The sequence below is a fragment of the Empidonax traillii genome, unplaced genomic scaffold (assembly GCF_003031625.1).
Source record: "Empidonax traillii isolate 1590-97213 ecotype Southwest subspecies unplaced genomic scaffold, ASM303162v1 scaffold21:size2437335, whole genome shotgun sequence".
Lineage (NCBI taxonomy): Eukaryota > Metazoa > Chordata > Aves > Passeriformes > Tyrannidae > Empidonax > Empidonax traillii.
Window position 1 is genome coordinate 1,277,011 of NW_020955214.1, and position 21,069 is coordinate 1,298,079.

A 21,069-nucleotide genomic window follows, 5' to 3' on the forward strand; every position below is an offset into this window, starting at 1 on the left:
AAAAAAAAAAAAAAAAAAAAAAAAAAAAAAAAAAAAGAATTTTGAATGCCAGTGAAACAGTCAGTTAGGACATTTGCTGTTTCACAGAGTGTACCAAGTCTGTTTAATAGTTTGTGACAGAATAGACAGATATGCCATGCATATACCTCCAAAAGGATTTTAAGTCAGCAGGATACAATGGCCCAGACCAGAATGTGAGCAGAGTATCTCCTCACCGTATTCCCTGACATGGAAGTTAAAGTATATCCTAAATTATCATACATGGCCAGATTTCAGTGTTGTGCTTCTTGCTGACAAAAATCTCTCTAAGATTCCAGAATGTTTTATGTCTCAGGTACATCCTGCTCTGTGTTTCTCAGGCCCTCTCTCCCCCAGGCCCACAGATGATAAAACTATCTGTTGTTCTGCAGAGCTCCTATAAAAACACTTATTTCTCTTAATTCCAAGGCTATTTGCACTGAAAGCCTTTGAAACTTCTCTAATCACTAGATATTGGACAATACACCTTCACTGGCTCCACTGAAAACCATCTGGATTGTCTCAAAGGTTCAAAATGTATGTGGAAAAGGATAAAATGTAGTAACAGTGCACTGGTACGTAAGCTGCCCACATCTTAAATTTCCTTTGTCAGACAAAAAATTTCTTTTTTCATTGTTGCCATAATGACAGTCAGTAAACCTTCCTTTCAATGAAAGGAAACAAATTCCCTTGAAAAACTACATACCAAGTACATTAGCCGTACACTGGAGAATTCCTGAGACATCCTCAGTTTCTTCATTGCCAGAGCAGTCTGTATAGGAGCATCTGTTTGATATATTGTGAAAATTCTTCTCTGCATCTCTGTAGCTACAGAAAAAAAAAAAAAAAAGTAATAAAGTTATAGCATCTCCTTATACAAATGCAAAGTCAACAAATGTCTTTCAGAAGTGGTGACAAAGGATTAAAACCTCTCAATGATGGACACTTTTAAGATTCAGCTGGACAGAGGACTGGGCTATCTTGTCTAGACTATGCTTTTACCAAGAAAGGTTGGATCCTTAAGGTCCCTTTCCAATCTGGTATTCTATTACTCTGATTGAAAAAGGATTGCCTATTCTCCTTGTATAAGAAATATTTCAGTTCATTAAGCAGTCACCTTCTGACGGGATTGTACAGAAGCAGGTCCGAACAGCTGTTTACCATTAATGTCCAGAGTATGTATTGCTACTTCAAAGCACCTCTAAGAATTTGAGAGAAAAAAATAAAATTAAAAAGCTTATCATGCAAGGCTGTGACTTGGGAGACACAGAGCAAAATATTACCATGCACCTTTTACTATCTCACATTAGCACTTACCCAATAACTTGATGCTCAAAATACTGCAGTGTCTTTTGAAGAGTTTGCCGAATAGTCTGAGGCTAGGGAAGAATAATTTAAAGTATTGTGAGATTAGGGAGTATAGCACAGTTAAATCAACAGATCTTTTAACACACTATTTTTCTCTAGTTTTACTCCTCTTGGTCTTCTATCTGCCATACACCCAACACAACAATGGATATGAAATATTATTATTCATTCCTTGTATGTTACTTCATTTAAACAGGAATGAATTTTACAATGTGACATAATTAATACTGTTTATGACTAGCTGCACATAACAAAGGAACCACTTCACTATCATCTCTCAAAAACTATCACCAACCAATTATCTCACTAATTGAAAATAATTTGAAATAGTCTGCAAGAAAATGGTATTATTTTGTGATGAAAGTATCACCAGGAAAAGACATTGAGTTTTTAAACTCTAAATGCTCCCTGGGGCATTTTATAATAAAGAATATTAAAAGATGCAATTTATTTTGGCTTACTTTCCTGACAAGCTATGACTCTTCAGTCATCTTTCAAATTATCAGGAAAGTCAAGTTCATCAAAAGAAAATCATGACATGCTTCAAGCATTTCTATGCTATTTCATTTTAATAGATGTTCACCAAACTACATATGAGCATTAATGTTTTTATTTGCATTATTAATACAACTACAGTGTTCCCCAAAATACTTAGGTGCATACATAAGTTTATTTTCTGAATTACTACTGTTGCTGAGGGTATCATTATTTTGTGTTAATTCATGAGAGATCAAAGAGGTGGTAGGTGACCTGTCCTGGAAACAGTCAAGGTCAAGTTGGATGGGGCTCTGAGGAACCTGATACATCTGAAGACGTCCCTGCTCCTTCCAGGGAGGCTGGACTAGATGACCTTTAAAGGTCCCTTCCAACCCAAGCTATTCTATGATTCTATGAACAAAAATAAGTTCAAAATAGATGCAAACCTTGAAAGAGGTTTTTCTTGTTAACTCTGTTTCAGATAATTACTTTACTTCTCTGTGGGAGCTCAGTTACCTGTGCCAAAAGGCTTTAAAGTTATATGTTCTCTTGTAAAACACAATGGAAGCACCACAGGAATTAAACCATCATACATCAAAAAAATCTTCCTCTTCTCAGTGGTCCAGCAGGTGTTGAAGTCCTTAGGTCTAATGGGCTACACATGTATTTCATGGCACGTTCTCACAGTGATTCAAAAGCTTTCTTGCGCTCAGCACAGAAAAATCCACTCTTCACACAGAGAAAATATGTATTTTCCCACACCAGCAACAAAGCAAATCAAAATAGCTTTAAGCAAAGAAGTCCAGCGAGCTGCCATCTCCCATCTCCATACAGTATCTCCCTCAGCCCCACTCCCTACACACAAAACATTAGAACTCCACCAGCGACTCCTCTGACATGAAATAGGGAATAATAGAAATGTTTGATTGCTAAATTAAATCTCCCTTCTGGTTCTGCCAAAGAGCTTTTACGGCAATATGGAAGACAATATGGAAGGTAGCAATGCTTGGTATGACAGTACAGAGGAAGGAAAGCAGATTTTTGTTTTCTCGGGAAGTTTACAGCTTACAGCACCTAAGCAATGGATTGTTTTTGCCTTTCTCATGCCTGACACACAGATGCTGCACTCCTTACCCAGGAAAAAATGGCTTTGAGTACCTCAGGATTTGACCATACAAGCAATCTTCTAGTCCGTGTTAACTTTCTCTTCTGAAAGCCAAATCGACTGCCTAGTGGTTGTCTGAAAATTACATACAATCCCAGGAACTCACACCTCTTTTTACTGGCAACTCCAATCAAATCTTGGAAATAAAGTAGGGACAAAATAAGGATTTAATATTAAAACATGGGTCATAAACAGAGCTTTATGTAATATGCTCAGAGCCAGTATGAAAACTTATCCAAGGAGTCACAAATCTTTTTTTGTCTCTGCCATAAATTATTATGGCATGTTGCTGTGCACAGTTAAAAAGCCACTATCCTCACCTTTTCAGTTTGCCATTTTTCATCATTGGTGAATGTCATTTTGTTGTAGATGTAATTCTGTAACCAGGGCCATGGGTAAACAAAACAGCGAGAAGAGACAAGACACCTGCTTACAGCTGCTTACCAGAGCAGTTTGGTGTATTACTTCTTCCATTACTGACAATGCATTGCCCACAAGAGAGAGAATGAGCAGGAAAACATTTCCACATTTTTTCTGTATCCAGCACCAAGATTGGATGGAAGCAATATAGCTAAACCTTCTCCTGGAAGCATGATACACATCACCTCTCCAAGAAGAATAGTTCTGCCACTAAGGGAAGTAAGAGACAGCTTTTAACCACACACCTCCTCCACTGCAATCTAAGTCTGTGCCATTCAGGTACCCAGTGACACTTATTTACTGGACAGGTTTTAAAGCTTCATGGCCACTTAAAATGAAAGATTTAGTGTAAATGTAAACCAGTGACTGATACTTAAACAATTAAATGTCAACAATTCCTTTTGATTAGAATGATTTACTAATATTTGGTATACATTACAAAAGAAATAGTCACATCAGTTCATGTTTCTAAGGGCAAATCAGAGGTAAATTATTGCTATTATTAACTGTAAATTAATTCAAGGATTGTCATACCAAATAACATCCAGACTCCATATGGAATGACAATATATAAGGTAGAAGACAACACTGAAGATACTCAGACAGACCTCTTGCATGGCAGAGACCACAGGACTTCCCAAAACTAATTCTGAATTCAGACATCAGGCCATGGCTAACCCTAATGTATCAGAATAAACTGTAAAACAAAACTGACATAATGATTCATACAGGTTTGAAGAAACCTTTGTAGGTCTTCTAGTCCAACCTCCTGCTCAAAGTAATTTGAGTTACAGCTGATTGTTCAGGTCATTCACCAGACAAGTTTTGAGTGTCTCCAAGGATAGCAATCCCACAACCTCTCCAGGAAGCCTGTGCCAGTGTCTGAACACCCTCATGACATTTCTTTTTTTTTTTTTTCTTAATTCTGATTTGAATTAAGAAGCTGATCTTCCAGCTTTCCTGCCTCTCATTCTTCTTACACTTTGCATCCATGTGGAAATCCTGAACAATCAACTGTACACTGCAACAAGATACCCCCAAAGCTGTCTCTTCTGAAAAGTTGAATAGATGCAGCTTCCCTAGCCTCTCCTCAGATGTCCCATGCTCTATCCCTGACATCCTGGTAGTCTTCTGCTGGCCTCGATAGCAATCCCTAGAGGGTATGCAGTGTTAACTGGTTGCTAATTCAATTTTGTGACTCTAATGTCCACCTTCTGAGCCCTAAGATACAGTCAATATTCCATGTACCTTATCATCCGCTTAAGCAGTCTGTATCTCATCAGTTTGGCTCTGATGACAGTGCAGGAGAACATGTCAAAGACTTTCTTACAATTAAGGAAGACAATATCCCTTCATCATTGAGCCAGTCATCTCATTACAGAACTCAATCACGTCGGTCAGATAAAATCCATCTTTGGTAAAGGGCATAAATTTGGCTGTTCCCAATCACGACCTTATTGTCCTTTTTTGTGCCAAGAAAAGACTTCCAAAAGGACTTTCTCCACAACCTCCCCATGTATTGAGGCTGATTGGTCTGTAGTTCCCTGGATCTTCCTTGTCCTTCTGGATGCTGGGTGCAATATTTGCCTTTTTCTAGTCATCAAGGCTCTCCCATGACTGGAGTGAAGAAGACTTGGAGTCTTTCTCATTTCCATCCCTTCAGGTGCAGGTAATGAATGCCTCAATATCCCTCGAGGGCATCCTGTGACTGCTTCCAACTTCTGTTGATATATTTTTCTGCATTTGAACAAATTAACTATTCTGGTGCTTTGAGAAGAGTGAATCTTAACCAGCTTCTTGTACCTATTTACCCTATAGGCTAGTTTCTCATTGGAGCCTGCCAAAATGAACTGTGAAGAAGCCAAAATCTACTCTCCTGAAGTATGAGTCCACTTATTTGTCTTTCCCACCCCTCTCAGTGTTTTGAACTCCAGCATATCAGGATCACTTTCTCCAGGGATGCTTCAGCCTTTAGACCTTCAACCAGTTATTCCTCATTTGTGAGTAAAAGCTCCAGCAGAGTATTCCTACCTTGTCAGCTCATTGATCACCTGCGTTAAGAAACTGTCCTCAGCACACTCCAAAAATTTCCTACATTGCTTGTGCTCAGACCTATTCCTCTTCTAATGGATTTTGAGTTGGTTCAAGTCCTCCATAAATAACAAAGCTTACCATTTCAAAATTTCATCTAGCTGTCTAAAGGTTTCCTCTGCTTTCACTTCTTGACCTGACAGTGTGCAGCAGACATAGCACCAAACCTGCTCATCTGTCTTCTGCTCCTGACTCTCATTCTCTGGGCCACCTTGCTCTGTTCAAAGGGAAGTGCCCACTCACTGCTGTCACCTCTTTACATAGAGTGCAGATCCCGCTCCTCAGCTTCCCAGTCCAGCCTTTCTGAAGAGCCTGTGTCTACCTCCTGCAGAACTCTCATCCTGAGAGCCCTTACACACAAGTGTGTGTGAAATCCCACAGGAGGTCCAAGCACAATGGCAGCACGGGGATGTCTAATGCCACCTTTTTGCTCCCCATGCTGCTTGTGTTTGGGCACAGGCACTTGAGATGGGCTCCCAGTCATGCTGCTTTCACGAGGTGAGCACAAGAGCCTCTTCCATCTTTTTGCTCACTCTTCAGAGAATGAAGACCCTTCCACAACAAATATAACTTAAACCCCCCCTCACAAGGTTGTACAGCCAGAGAGAAGAGACCTTGCCTCACTTTGTCAGATGAATGCCATTCTTGCTTAACAGTCCTTGCTCCTCAGAGCATGTCCCATGTCCATCGAGATCAAAACCCTGCCCTGCCAGCAACACCACCAACAGAGCTACAGACTGCCTTCCTAGATGTGTCTGCTACAACCAGAGCCTTACCCCCCTCACTAGCAAGATCAAGGAGACACTAACTGGGCACTCAAACCCTTTGCCCTTGCACTCAAAGCCATGTAGTCACTCCTGATACTCTCCAGGTCTCCCCCGGCTCCATCATTGGTGCCCACACGGATGAGCAGCAGGAGTCATAGTCCAGGAGACAAACAAGCTTTGGCAGCCTCTTTGCAACATGTATGTGTGAGCTCTTGGCAAGCAGCAAACCTGAGACAGCAAGGCAGGTTGGCAGATGAGTGCTTCTGATACCTACCACCCTCCTTTTCTTGAAGCCTCTAAGAGTTGAGGCTCTGCTCATTTGCCTCATCCCAAGGCAGGTCATCTCTTCCACCTTTTCCTAGGGCATTTTACCTTCTCTGTAACTGCTGAAATCACAGGTGGAAAAGGGGCCCTAGTTGTGTTGTCAGAAGTAATAGATCTACAACCTCCTCCACCTTGAGAGTTTCCACCTTTGACTCTCAAAGGTTATCTCTGTTTTTCTCTCCTTTCTTTCAACATGGAGCTCGGTTTCTTGGCTCTGCAGGGTGTCTGGAAAGACCTGTCCATCCTCCCTAATGTACATATCCTGCTTACTATCTATTACAGCTCTTCCACCTGTCACCTCGGTGCTATGACCAGAGCACACAGCTGTTGACACCGTCAGGCAGCAATCCTGATGGTGGCAGCCCTGCCATGACAGCCACTGTCATGGCACCAGCTGCCACAGTTCACAAGATGCACTCCTAAAAAATCTGCACTTCTTTCTGGATCTCACCTTGCTTTCCAGCAGTGCAAGACCAGTTCAAGTCCTGAAGACAGAGGAGTAATAACTCCTCAAAAACACTTCTGTGAATAACTGGAGAAAATATTAATGAAGATATTTTTCTAAATGAACTTGAAATATTACTAAATTTTTATTTTTTTTTTAACTCAGACAACTTCCTCTGAAAACAGACTTTAGTTTAAACATTGTGTACATTTTATTTCTTTTTCTTAGTTCAATTTTCTCTTCTTGTGGCTTCATCGCCTCAGTTTTGCAGACAAAGGAAAAGAACTTCCACTTTAATTGCATCCCTTGTTATAAATGTCTTTCCTAAGGCAATCAAACATAAGCTTTCCAATCTTCTCAGAGGACAGAGACTTTAGCCTATTCCCTAGCCATTTTCTGTTGCCTGTGAAATGTCTTTCATTTGATTGCAACACCTTCAGAAATAAATGGTAGGGTTCATCTGCCCAACTGTAGGCACCCAAAGTGATTCATTTCATCCTACAGCTGGCATCTAATACACGCCTGAGGACTCAGTCTTTATAAATACCCATTTCTTTCTTTTGTCTAGAAAAGACATTGAGTGATTGCTTTAGACTTCGACATCTTTTAATGTTTAAGTGAGGACAGACAAACCCCACCCTGAGGTGACAGAACTGCACACAGTATCCCAGGTGACTCAGCCTACATTTACATAAATGCAGTTTCAAATTCTCCATCCCATCCCTTCTGCATCCTAAGAATACCTAGACAGTATCAGGGAGGAATGGAACAGAGAGGTCCAGAACCAAGAGAGCAGCCCCGTACACAGACAGTTCCTCCTTAACCCTAACATTTTTCCTTGTAAAAGCTAAATGGCTCCTAGCTGAGCATCAGAAAAGCTTCAGCAATCATGCTGTTAAAAACCTGAGTGCTTAAAACTTGAAACATGCAAGTTGAAGCACTGAAGAGCATAACAGGCTCAGTTAGAAATCACTTTGTTTCTATCAGAATTTCTTCAAGTCAGGTCAGGAGGCTCCTCCAGATTATTGTGCCCTGGGGAGTTGCAAAGTCCTTCCTAGAGGAACCTGCACCTCTGCAAACAGGAAAGACAGGATACCATGGATCCCAGCCAAATCAGCACTTTGAAGATGAAAGTTTTAAATGCTTCAAATTTGAAGTGTTCAATCACAAACTCAGCAGATGCGTAATACTTCATTTGCCGGTTCCACTGCTGGTGATCATTCATTAATGAAAAACTTTTTTTTTCATATTTCAAAAACAATTTTAGTCAAGCCTTTGTGCATAGGCGATTACAGATCTCTAAGCACCCATGAACAGGTGTGCATCTGGCCCATCCAAAAGAAGATAAATGGTAAAACAGTCATTTTTAGAATGGGGTTCTTTAATATTTATCCCATGATCATGTAAGCAGTGAAAAACTGTTCTCTGCCTGTCCTTCTGGTCACCAAAATATTGAATTAAAGTGGTTTTAAACAAATAATCAAGGCCCCAGCTGAAAACAAACATTTATCAACATTCCCAAGTGCCAGGAGTGTAGAGATAAGCATCAAAATTGATGTAGCTAAGGAAAAGTAGAAAGCAAAAAGAAAAGGAAGGCTCCTTTGGCATCCAACAATTTTCTGATGATGCAGAATGGAGGAAGGCCTCCTAGCAGGTCCAGGATTCCTCCCTTTCCCACTCCCAATAACTGAAGAATGGAATCAAAGGGAACAGACAGAAATCAGAAATGGAAAGCAGAATCTCAACATAAGCAATCATCTGAAAATTTAAAAAATAAATAATCTTTGAGGATTTAATTTTAGTGGTTTTGATAATATAATCAGGAAAAAATATAGCTTTGCTCTCGGGCTTCTGAACACCTAGGGTGCACTTATTTTTTCTCTGCGACTATATGAGCTAAAAATGTATCTTTTCTTCATGAACACCAGCTTCCCAATTCCCCAGGTTTGTACTTTAGATAAAAGCACCAACTACTTGCAGACCTCCATGACTGACACCAGTTCTGGTATCAAGAGACGATGATGGAGAATCCCCAGGAGGGGACTCTTTGGGGATACAGGGCAAGATGACTGACAGCTGGAGGCAAAACAAGCTGCCCTGCAACAGCTCACGATGATCCAGATGTGACCAGGTGAGGATGAAGTGCCTGAGCTCAATACCACTGAGATCAACCTGAGACCATTCTGCTCCTGAGTTCATGCAAACAGAGATACTCTTCACAGAGAAATACTTGTGCACATTAGAGAAAATGCCCTTAATTTAATAAATAACATTGAGACTAATAATTTTACCCAATACTATTTCATAGCAACAACAACGCAAACACTGTGAAGAAATAAAGCAGAGCTAAATAATAATTAGAAATTATAACTTCTGCATCCCCAGCTGCCTTTCAACTAGAAGAATCACAGACATTACAGATGGAAATTGCCTATTAGATCATCTAGTCTAACTCCTTGACAGTGAAGGATAAATATCTCAGGGTGCTTTCCCTTATAACACCGTCTGGGATCATTTTGTTCATCTTTGAATTTCCACCATGTCTGAAATGGACAGAAGATCTGTTCTGTGATGCAGAGAGAATGTGTTCAGTAGGTAAGAATAAAACAGATGATCTACCACTAATACTACCTGTTCGTCTTTTAATGCAGCAAACATCTACTACATAATAGTGTATGCTGTATAATAATAACTGCTACTCCAGCATATTGATAGGAAATGAAAGGCTTTACATGTCAGTCCTTCTCAAGGAATTTCTTCTGCTGACACAGAGAAAGAACCAATTTTCTTAGTATAACCAGACCTAATTTCATGTGCAGATCTGCAAAGATATTTATCCCTTTGAAACCTATGGACAATCCACAGAATTTTTGGCTTCATTTTAAAACTCAGTCTCAGAATTAGCAAACAGACACATCTAGAAAGAATCTGGATATGAGATGGTACAACTTCTTTTACTCAAAGCACTTTATAGCAGCCTTTAATATTAGCACAAGAGGTAGAAGGAAAGAGAGGACTGTCCTCTGTGTTAACACTGCAATTTACCAGAGTACACCCAACCACTGCGAGGTGGTAACTGGCTCTGCTCACACAATTTCAAATGAAGGACATTCACCCTCATTCTGATGTAGCCATGACAGCCATGACATTTCTTTTTGAGGGGCATATATTAATGATCATGACATTCTTATCTACTTTCTGTCTTTCTCTACCTGCACCTGGACATTTTGGCCAGGGGACAGGCAGAGAAGTTCAAAACAATTTAGATCAATTTTGTGGGATTAACACTGGTGCTGCCACACTCTGGGTTGTCAGCCAGCGGGTCACTTCTGTCTGTGGGCAAGCCTGTTCCCCCGCGGGGATATGCTCACAGCTTCCAAGCAGCAAAGATGTTTGTAATGTATGAATGTTACTGGGACATTTTTTTTTCCCCAAGCACTGTAGGGAAGTTAAGATTTCAGCCTGGAACTGCACAAACATTAAGAAACCCAATATTGCTATGATCAGTCTAAGCACTAGATGTCAAATATTCAAATTCACCCTCAATAAAATGACCTCTAGGTCAACACTGCAATACTTCAATGTTGAAGGCCTTCTGGTGCAGCTAATTTTGTTGTTTTTTTTTTTATATTTTATTTGCCATGGCTGAGTTTTCCTTGCATGCGATGCTGGACTACTGAACAAGACAAACAAACAAAACCCACTATGATGCTCATATTGATGAAAGTTTTCCAGAATGTTCTTGTTTAAGACACCAAAATTCTATTCCATGCTATGAAGTAACAGATTGACTGGCTATTGACTACTCATGTGACCTTGTCTATAAATGAATTTACTCTCTGTTAACTTGAAAGATACTCAGTGAAAGTCTGATTTTAATATGCTTTAAAAAAAAAGAAAAAAATCATCCTGTTTGCCTGCTGGAATTGAAGGTTTCTCATGGGATGTGCCTTTCTTAAACACTTTCATGCTTCACACCCACATTCTTTAGAAGGATGTTATTCATGAAGCTCAGCCAGCCTGGCCTACCAGGTGAATAAGCTCATCACACCACTGATACGGATATCATTTGGCATTACCTTATTTCATTCATAAAGTTAGGTGGAAGTCATTTCTACAACAGCAGAGCTTAGCTATACCTGGTGGGTTACTGTGAGTCATAAGGAGCTCAGAATACTCATGCAAATTTTTCTCAAAATCTTATGCAAAAATCCATTTGCTACCTCTCCTTCTAGTGGCAGCAACTTGTTATAGCTTCTAAAAGGAGTAGCATTCCTTGAGACTAAGTGGTAGAGGTTTATGATGGAGCCAGGTTAGATATAAGCTGCTAAATTGTAACTTCTCTGCCAAAACCCCACCTCCACTCACTGGAGGATTCACTTGCCATTAAGCAATTTGAAGTTACTGTGACATAAGTAATAGCCTACACAGTAACGTAAATGACTGCCTTTAGGTTCACTTTTCTCCACTGTCAGAAGGAAGGCTATTTAAAAAAAAAAAAAAACAATTCTTATATTCCAACTATTTGGCAGCCGCCAGTAGCAGCTTCCTAAATTGTATACGAAAAAAACGTTCTTACTTTAATATATCTTCAACTGGGCCTTTAAAGAATAGCAGGAATAATTCTAGATGAACAGAAAAGTGTAACAGAAATGATTTTCACTTAATAATGTTCATAGTTCAAGAGATGCGTTACATAGACCATTCAGAAAATAAAATCAAACGTAAATGTTAGTCAGTTTAAAGCTGTGTCATGCTGTAATTCTCATTCCAGAAAGATCAGTACAGCGCTTGGGGGTACATAGTCTCCTCTAAATGAATGCACAGTCACTCCTAGCTCCTTTAGGATAGTCCATGACTCTTAGATCCAAGCAGAGTATTTGACTTTTCAAATCAGTGAACAAATTATGTTTTTCTGATTTTGTTTCTATTTTCAGCCTGGTATTGGATACAAGTCAAGATAGAACTGGAGCAAATGTGAAAATTGCTGCAAGGAACTGGAATTCAGTAAGATTCTAAATGCCATTTCTAAAGAATCAAGCTATGTCAACTGGTGCCAGGATACCACTCCCATATAACAGAGTTCTTAAGGGCAGAAAAAAAATCATTTTGATAATGAATAGCATATAGTATCACCTTTTTCAAATATAATTAATCAAAATTTGTGTCATTGTGGGTGTAAAATTCATCCTTTAAAATGAAACACAGTAACAAAAATGGAATCAAAAGTAAAATGTATCATTACATTTGCTGGTGATATACATATAATTACTGAGTTATTTCTTAAAAACAAGGTCTTAAATCAATGTTCCTATTAGGGTCCCAACATTTTATTATTTATCTCCAATAAACTGAACCAGCCCAGTAACAAGGACAACTGTGTTTGGACTCCAGATTTTCCTGATCTAAGTGCATAACCAAAGACCCTTTGACAGTCATTCAGATGCAAGAAGACAGAGGACACCTGTGCTCAGTCAGAAACATGATTTAGGAAGACCTTAGAATGGATAGGAGCTGCCTTCACAATTCTGAGCTCAGCTTTGTGGGAACATCACAGGAATGAAAGGCTGTGAGAGGGCAAAGCCAGACATGGGGCAACATGCATGGAGCGTTGTTGGTCATGATCTCTCGAGCTGAAGGAGTCACAAGAGCTGTGTACAACACCTGGGGTTTATTGCAATGAGCAGCCAAGTTTGGTCCCACAAAACATCATCTTCACACTCCAGTGCTAAGCACTGCCCTGGCTGGATACGGTTCCCACAACCCTACGGTCTGCAGTGCCTGGCTGTGCCCAGCTGCTGGCACAGCCTTGACGCTCCTGTTGTCAGTGCACCTGATTACTCAGCAAACTTGGTACTTGGTGAGGCAGCAGGGCAGAAACTTGATGTGATGTTCAGTATATGCACTGTCAGTTTGTTGGGTGCAGCTGTGACAAAAAGCTGCCTCTCCTTGAGTTGCTGCTGCTCTGCCTCCCTGCCCAGTGCACCCTGTTTCCCAGACCTTCCCCAGCACAGCCAGTGGCAGGGTATGAATGCAGGTCTCATCACTACACACTTTTCCTCAAAATACGCAGCTCTTTTGGTGGGAGGTGAGCCCTATCATCCTCCTAGTTCTGGCTGTCAAAAAAAGAGAGCACTTGTGGTAAGCAAGTTCCAGATGAACAGTATCAATCTTTCACCCATCCAGGCATGTTGGAAAACATTTACAAACCCACAGGAAAATAAAATAAACCTGTGCTAATTGCAGATCAGGTCCCTATATCCTTTAGTATAACAACTGCAGGGAAAAAAAATCTCCAAAAATCAATTTAAGAGAAAAGTTGCAAAATCTTGTGTGCTAGAAAGTGCTAGAAGTTGTTCTGTGGGAGCAAGCAGAAGGGGTTGGATTCACCCCTTGCTGCAATACAGCAAGGTTCACTTTTTTCCTACGATTCCACAAAAAGTGATATTTATGCAAAGTCACACTCAGCTAAAATTGAGACCAAGATTACAAGTGATAAAAAAGGCAATAACTTATTTTCATTGTATTTTACTGTATTTACAAATATTTCATTACTGCATTTCATTCTACATAATCTTTTACAGTTCAGCTGTACTAACTCATGAATGCATTGCACAGAAGATATTAATATTTTCATACACAGTTTTGTGCTACCACTCATAAGATGCAGACTGCTTGCACAGCCTTCTTGCTGTTCTGCCCCACAGACACTCCTCTTGAGTGCCCAGTCCTCTTTTGCCCCTTGCATGCTTTTTCCTGCTCTGTCCAAGGCTCTCCACATGCCCAGAGCAGCTCCTCATATCCCCTGCTACTGCCACATTGAAGCAACACTGAGACCTCTCTGCATGGCACATGTATTAAACACACATAGAGAATTTTTCCCCAGGGAAAGCACAAAAAAATATTTTACTGAGGATTTCGAACCTTGGCGTTGCTGAAGGAAAGCACAAAACTAAGGCTAAGTATAAACAGCAGGAACCTGTAGCATCCTTCAGCTGCTGGGATGGGGACAAATTACTGCTGCATTCATGTTTAAAAAGAAAACATTAAACCTTGCAAGCTAGATATATAGTATATACATTTGTATGTGCCTAAATATGTTTTTATGCTTAACAGAGACCCATATCTATAGTATTATGGAATGAAGGTCCACCTACATTGATAAAAAAGCATTAAGGCTTTTTGTTTAGAAAGAACATCTGTCAATGCACCTTTCAAATTTGCCTTCTAATTTTACAAACAACAGAAATTGGTCCCATTTGACATCAATTTCATAGGCAAAGTTTGTTTTTTATTTCTAATTAAAGTCATTCCTGATTTATATCAGCAGATGTGCAAAAATAATCACATCCAAAGTGTTAGACATATGGCAACTTGACTTGTTGCATGAAGGCATATATCCCAGAATTCGGTAAGAATGCACCAAAATAACAATGCATCTTAACAGCGGTTTCTCTGAGTGAAAAATGAAAAGGCAGGGAACCTGGTTCTTGACTTATACCAGGACTATAACAACATGACCTTTTAGACTTAATGACATTAATTTGTGCCAAAATGTGTAAGATGGGAGGGAAGTAGTAGTTACACTGCCAAGATAAAAAAGGAAATTTTAAGCAATGTGTATCACATTAAAATTTAAAAATAACACAGTTTTTTGGCAATAAGGGTTGCTATAATTGCATCCCAAAGAAACCTTGGAAGCTGTTGTTTGGGACATCAAAACCAGGTTGGATGAAATTTTTTGCATTCTTAAACAAAATTACTCTGGGTGCAAGAAGGAAAGAGGACTATTAGATCTATCAAAGTTTTCCTCATCTCTTAATTCAAAGAATGTGTTTATTTTGAAAACATATTTGACAATGCATCAAAGCTGTAAAACTGTAATTGTCTTTTATAGCAAGCTGGAGAAATACAAATACTAAGGTTATCTAAAAATATGCACTGAGCTACTTCAGAATATTTCAAATATTTTGGGTAACACATGCTCTAATTATACCATTGTATCATTATCAAATTAAATAGCTTTTTTCTTGTACTAAAACAAGACAGGTCACCTTAGATATCATCTATTAATACCAGCATTACAAGACCAGATTCCCAGTGGAGAGGGAAAAAAATCAATGGGAAAGAAACATCTTAACTTAAACTGGACGACTATTTGGTATGTGATGCACTGACTTCACCCATTAAACAGGTTGTCTACTTCTATCCAGCCAGTTAAATAAATACCAAACAGAAAAGGGTATATTAAAATTGACACAAACGGATAGTTGATGGTGGTGAGACTCGTAAGTAGTTTCCAAAGCTAGCTAACAATAATGCAAAAAGATGATCCAATGCCACAATATCAGATAGAGTTGTCCTGCAGATTAAGACTACTTGTTGCAAATAAGGTTTTATGCCTTAATACGTTAAACTGTTCCAGAGACCTAACAAGCATTCAGTTGCAGCTGGAACTTTATGAGGAAATTTTAGTGATGATCACAGAGGTATGTACAGGAGTGTAACACAATTGTAACAGAAAGGCTGTAGAACCTTCTATTTTACTCTATCAGAACTCCTGAGACATGGATTTCAGTCTTAAAGACGGATGCTACCATGTGTTACAGGATCAACCTGAAATCACTCCCTATTTTAGCACACGGACAACGGTTCACAGACCCTCAACTACAGGTGTAGCTATCTAGATAATCGTCAAGTCATGCATTTCAAAGTCCACTTTAAAGAAACTGATCTGTCAGGAATGTCTGCACATCCAGGAGGCACAGGGAAATCTGTTGCTGAAATATTTCTGAACACATAGCAAGAACTTTGCTTTACCCTATTTAGTACGGAGAAGCCCTACAAATGTAGTAAGTTCACATCGATGCTGAAGAAAGAATGTGCATGCCATGCATCACAGAGATGTAACTTTCCACATTAAAAAAAAAAATATTTCTAGGACCTGTGAAAAGCACTTTATCATACTGATTTCATTCAGAAAGGGACTCGGCAGAGATGATAAACCCAGCCAAGGCGGCAGCTGCTCCTAAGCGTGACTCCCGACCCGATTTCCAGCACCGGGCTGCCGGGAGCTATACTCCCGCAGGTTTTGCGGGGCTGGCAGCCGGCAGCCGAAGCGAGCACGGAGAGGCAGCGTAGCGGGCTCCAGCGGCCCGGCGGGATAGTCTGGGAGGGGGGCGTGGGCACCACCGCCCCCTTCCCGACAGGGACCCGACCCCGCGGGGCGGCCGTGGGGGCTGTGCGGGGCGCGGACGGGCCGGGGCCGAGCGCGGGGCACTCACCGCGGGGGCCGTCAGGCGGCGGATGCTCTCGCCCAGCGAGTCCAGGTTGACCCGCCGGCGGCGCGGAGCGCGGCGCGCCCCGGCGGTGGCCGCGGCGGCGGCGGTGGCGAAGGGGGTGTCGGCGGGGCCAGGGGGGCTGCGGCTGCCGTTCCAGCAGAGGCGGGACAGGGGACACTCGCCCTCCTCCTCGGGGCTCGTCTCCGGGCAGTCCGAGCCCAGGGAGCTGAAGGACTCCGACGAGATCTTGCGGCGGGACATGGTGCCGCGGGGCGGCGGCGGCGGCGGCGGAGCTCAGCGCGGGGCGGCGGGCAGCCGCGGCGGGCAGCGCCGAGCTGGGTGGCCGCGGGGGCGGCCGCCTCGCATGGCCGCGGATGCCCCTGGGCGGGCGAGAGGCAGCGGCGGAGCCGCCGTGCCGGGGCCGGCGCAGACCCCGCTCCGCAGTTCGCCGCGCCGGGCCGGGCCGGGAGCGCGGGTACCGCTCCGCGCCGCGCCGGGAGGCTTTAAAGCGGCGGCGGCGGCAGCGCCTGCTGCCCTCCTCTGCCTCGGCCGCCCGCCCCGCTCTCCCCTCCCCCGGCTCCCTCGCTGCTTCGCGGGGATCACGTGTTGTTTGGAGCCCTTTCCCCCTCCTCCTCCTCCTCCTGCCGCCTCCCCCGCGCCGCTCGCCGCCTGTCGCGCCCGGCCCCGCTTGCCGCGGCCGCCGCTGGCCCCGCTGCCCCGCTCCGGGGGGATGCTGGCACCGCCCGCGCCGCCCCGGCAGCTCCCGAGGGGCGGGCCGAGGGCCGGGCCGGCCGCAGCCCACGCTCCCACCGCCGCCGGCTGATGGGAGGGCGGGCAGGGCTCTCCGCCCTGCGCTGTGGAGCTGGGCGAAGGGGACGGGGGAAGCGGGTCGGTGCCCCAGCGGGGAGCGGCGGTGTCCGTGAAAGGGGTTGGGGACGGTGCTGGCGTCCACCCGTTGCGCCCGCCGCCGCCCGTCCCGCCGCGGTGCTGGACAGCTCCCTGGCAGCTCCGGCGGCCGAGGAAACCGGTCCGCGCTCCCTGCTTGCCGCTCACCGCCAGAGAACTTTTGGAATGGCATTCGTGGATCTGAAGCTTAGGAAATAAATCATTTTGAAAACTGGGAAGGCAGGATGCCGACCACCAGCTTTCAGAGACAAAAGTTCTTCTCGTCTTTGTACAAGCACTGCTCCTGCTAACACTGCGGGTCATGTCCAAAACAGAAAAGAAGAAACTAAATTAATTCGTCTGCTACAGTCTTGGCAAGAGGAGAGAGGACTGGTTCAGAGGACCCAAAGCAGAGGAGCTTGGATCCAGGATGACAAGCAAGGTGTCTCCTTCCCAGCTTTCCCTACCCATGCTGTCAGTTTAAAGACACTTGGAGAGTTTCATGGCAATAGTGATAACCCCATGTAGTTCTTCTCAGAAAAAATGCTCCAAGAAGAGGTGATCTCAGCTGTAGTGGCTCGTCCTACCATCAAGGAAGACAACTTGTCATTACTTTGCCTTTGTTCAAATAAAACTTATTTTAAAAGGCAATGATTTTAAGATAGTTTTTACTCTGCCTTTTCCCTGTATTATGACATGTTTTACAACCTTATCCTTTTAAATGTCTGAGTGCAGCCTAAACAAGAAGTCACTAAAGAGGCTAGGAAGATTTCCACTGGCATGAAAGAAGTTTTGAGCATGGCCCTAGGCAGACTAAGCCAGTGTCTGCTCTCAGAAGAGGCACAAATCCGTGGCTGAGCATGCTGCTTTTAACTAGGGCACAACAACCCTTGCCAGGACATTGAGTTTAGGGCTGTCATCCCTGTTTCTTATGACTCACCTAGTGTCTATTCTTTTTTTTTTTTCCTATAGAAATATATAGAGAGTAAGAGAAGCTATGAATCTTTTGCTATAATTTTTTTAATTCCTAGTGCTTGAAGCCTGAGGCTTGAAAGGATGTATAGTAAAGCCAGAGTGGTCCATACTACCTTCTATTGCCTTGTGAAACAGTATGCTTGGGATGCACAAACTTTCTTTTTGAAATACTGGTGATACCCTCAGCAGCCCTAGGACACAAATCGGACATGTTAAGTTAATTCACACATGAAACTTCGGATCTGTTGTCCTCCTCTGTCTTTCGTCCTCTAGTGATTAACAATACTCATCGGTGTCTGAGTATAGGGAGATGAAAGTTACTTCTCCCTTCTTCCCTCTAAAGAAATCCTCATTTTCACAGGTTCTTTGAGACCTGCTGCACTAGTCCCTGCTGGCCCTCAGGCCAAGCTACTGCCATTGAGGGCACTCAGGCATTAAGGGGTCTGGAAGGTGCCCTTTGGTGCTAAACATCATGCCTAGCACAGGGTACTCTGTGTTAAGATGTTAACTTTCTTCACATGTGCTTCCATTTCCATTAAATTTACTTCCTTCTCACAGACCATTCTGTACAGTCCTCAGTGAAGCAAACTTCCACTGGTTTCTTGGCTGATGCAGTGACAGTGACAACTGGGTAAGAGACACATAGTTTAGCGTGGAAAATATAAATACATATTTATAAGTCTACACTGCTAAAATACCAAAGTGTCAACTGGTTCCATGTGCAGCATTTCAGCTGTAGGGTAAGCAACTTGCTTGGAGGCAAATTTGCATTTTATTCAGCACTAGGGAAAAAGGGTTTCAACATGACAAAACTGACACTTTTTAAGACTTCAGTTTCCTCTTTTTCTTGAAGTTTAAAGTAGCACTCCCCAGTGCAACCTATTGGTAGCATTCACAGTTACCCTTGCAGCATTAAAGATTGCTTTCTTCATTCCTCTCATGGCCATATTCCTTTTGTGCCTGTTGTAACCCTGAAATGGGAAAGGAAATTCTTAGCTAAAGTGACTACTCCTGAGGTCAGGATTATTATAACTAAATGTGCTTGTATACCAAATGGACTCTTTCCAAAAATGTAAAAGACATTTTCCTTCAACATCTAGACGATGAAATTCACAGCCCAGTAAAAATGCCATTAAATTCTTCAAAAAATCATTACTTCAGCTACAGTAGTACTTTGAGCAAACCCAGACTCAGTGGTGTTATTCACTGGCTATTCTGATTAGCTACAAACTTTAAAACTTGTGGATGTAAGCCTCAAACCTACCTGGTCCAGTTACAAAGATGTTGGTAGTCTGCATTTTGCAACTCTGTTTGGGATTCATGAGGTGAAGCACATGAAATTGGATAGAGGCACCAGTTGGAAAACTACCAAACACCATCATAAGGTGTCTCAAGATAAATAGAAATGGACAGCAGAAGATCCAAGATGATGCAGGTCCTGGAGGTGAGTCTGGTGAGCCAATAAGTCATTCATTCCCTAGTTAATTATTCTCATTTTATTCGGCCTAATCCAGACACAACCTTGGCAAAAGCTAAATACCACAGAGGTTGTTTCATTTGACGGTCAAATGCCTTTGACAGCCCATAGGCATAGACATCTACAGCACATAAGAGAACAAGCATTCTTCTTTTATACATGTCTCATCAACCCAAATTTGTAGTTGACACATTATTGGATAAATAGCAGAAGTGTCTGTATAAAGTATAAGGTTCACCAAAACAGAGCCTATGTAACATTTCTATCATACTAGAACAGAATGCAATGTATGCGTCCCACATGTATTGCAGACAGGTCAGAGAAAAATATGAATATTTTTAATGTAAAGTTGCCCTTCTCATTAGACAGCCAGCGCAATATGAGCCAGCAGTGTGCCCAGGTGGCCAAGAAGGCCAGTGGCATCCTGGCTTGTATCAGAAATAGTGTGGCCAGCAGGACCAGGGCAGTGATTGTCTCCCATACTTGGCACTGGTGAGGCTGCACCTCAAATCCTGTGTCCAGTTCTGAGTCACCCACTACAAGAAAGACAAGAGCATGTCCAGAGAAGGTCAATGGAGATGGGTTTGAAGCACAAGTCTTATGAGGAGCAGCTGAGGGGACTGGAGTTGTTTAACCTGGAGAAAAGGAGGCTCAGAGGGAACCTTATCATTCCCTACAACTTCCTGAAAGAAGGTTGTAGCTAGGTGGGGATCGATCTCCTCTCACAGGCACCTGGTGATAGGATAAGAGGACATAGCCTCAAGTTGTGTCAGAGTAGGTTCAGGACGACATCAGGAAGAATTTTATCACAGAAAGTGTTGTTAAGCACTGAAACAGACTTCCCTGATGGTGTTCAAGAAGCTACTGGACATGGCACTTAATGCTATGGTGTAGTTGACAAGGCGGTGATCGGTCAAAAGTTGAAACTGAATATCTTGAAGGTCTTTTCCAACCTAAATGATTCTGTGACTCTGTGATTCTAAGAAAAATATTTTGAAAATCACAAATATTCTATTATTTTTTATCTTTTTTCAAATATTTTATCTTGGAACTAGTAAGCAAAACTCACAAAATTGAGTCCAGTTCTGACACAAAATGCATAGTCTTTAATTTCCATTAATTACAATGTGTTGGTTTATTGATAATTGTTCAAGCATTTCTCATCAGACATTATATGCTGGAGTTTTGGTGTTATTATTTTTTTTCACAAATACTGTTTTCCTGAAGCTCACACAGCCTTAGAAGATTAAAATACCAAAACAACTTCATCATAGTGCATTGTGTTGTCCTATCTGCCTTTGTTGAGAAACTGTTGGTGGCAAAGATGCTGAAAGAAAGTATTTGAATTAATCCAATTTAGTTATTAGTTGCATGTA

The 21,069-nt window shown here is 42.2% G+C and overlaps 1 protein-coding gene across 1 annotated transcript in view; it reads right to left on the bottom strand.

The window, feature by feature from the left end:
- GUCY1A2 (guanylate cyclase 1 soluble subunit alpha 2) overlaps positions 1-16,617 on the bottom strand; it is a 142,215-nt gene extending 125,598 nt beyond the window's left edge. Inside the window, exons 1-3 of the mRNA XM_027900373.1 lie at positions 16,360-16,617; positions 1,336-1,397; positions 725-846 (exon numbers count right to left, since the gene is read on the bottom strand). Of these exons, the coding sequence (XP_027756174.1) occupies positions 725-846; positions 1,336-1,397; positions 16,360-16,617 (442 nt within the window). The remainder of the gene's footprint in view (positions 1-724; positions 847-1,335; positions 1,398-16,359) is intronic.
- Between the last annotated feature and the right edge of the window lie 4,452 nt (positions 16,618-21,069).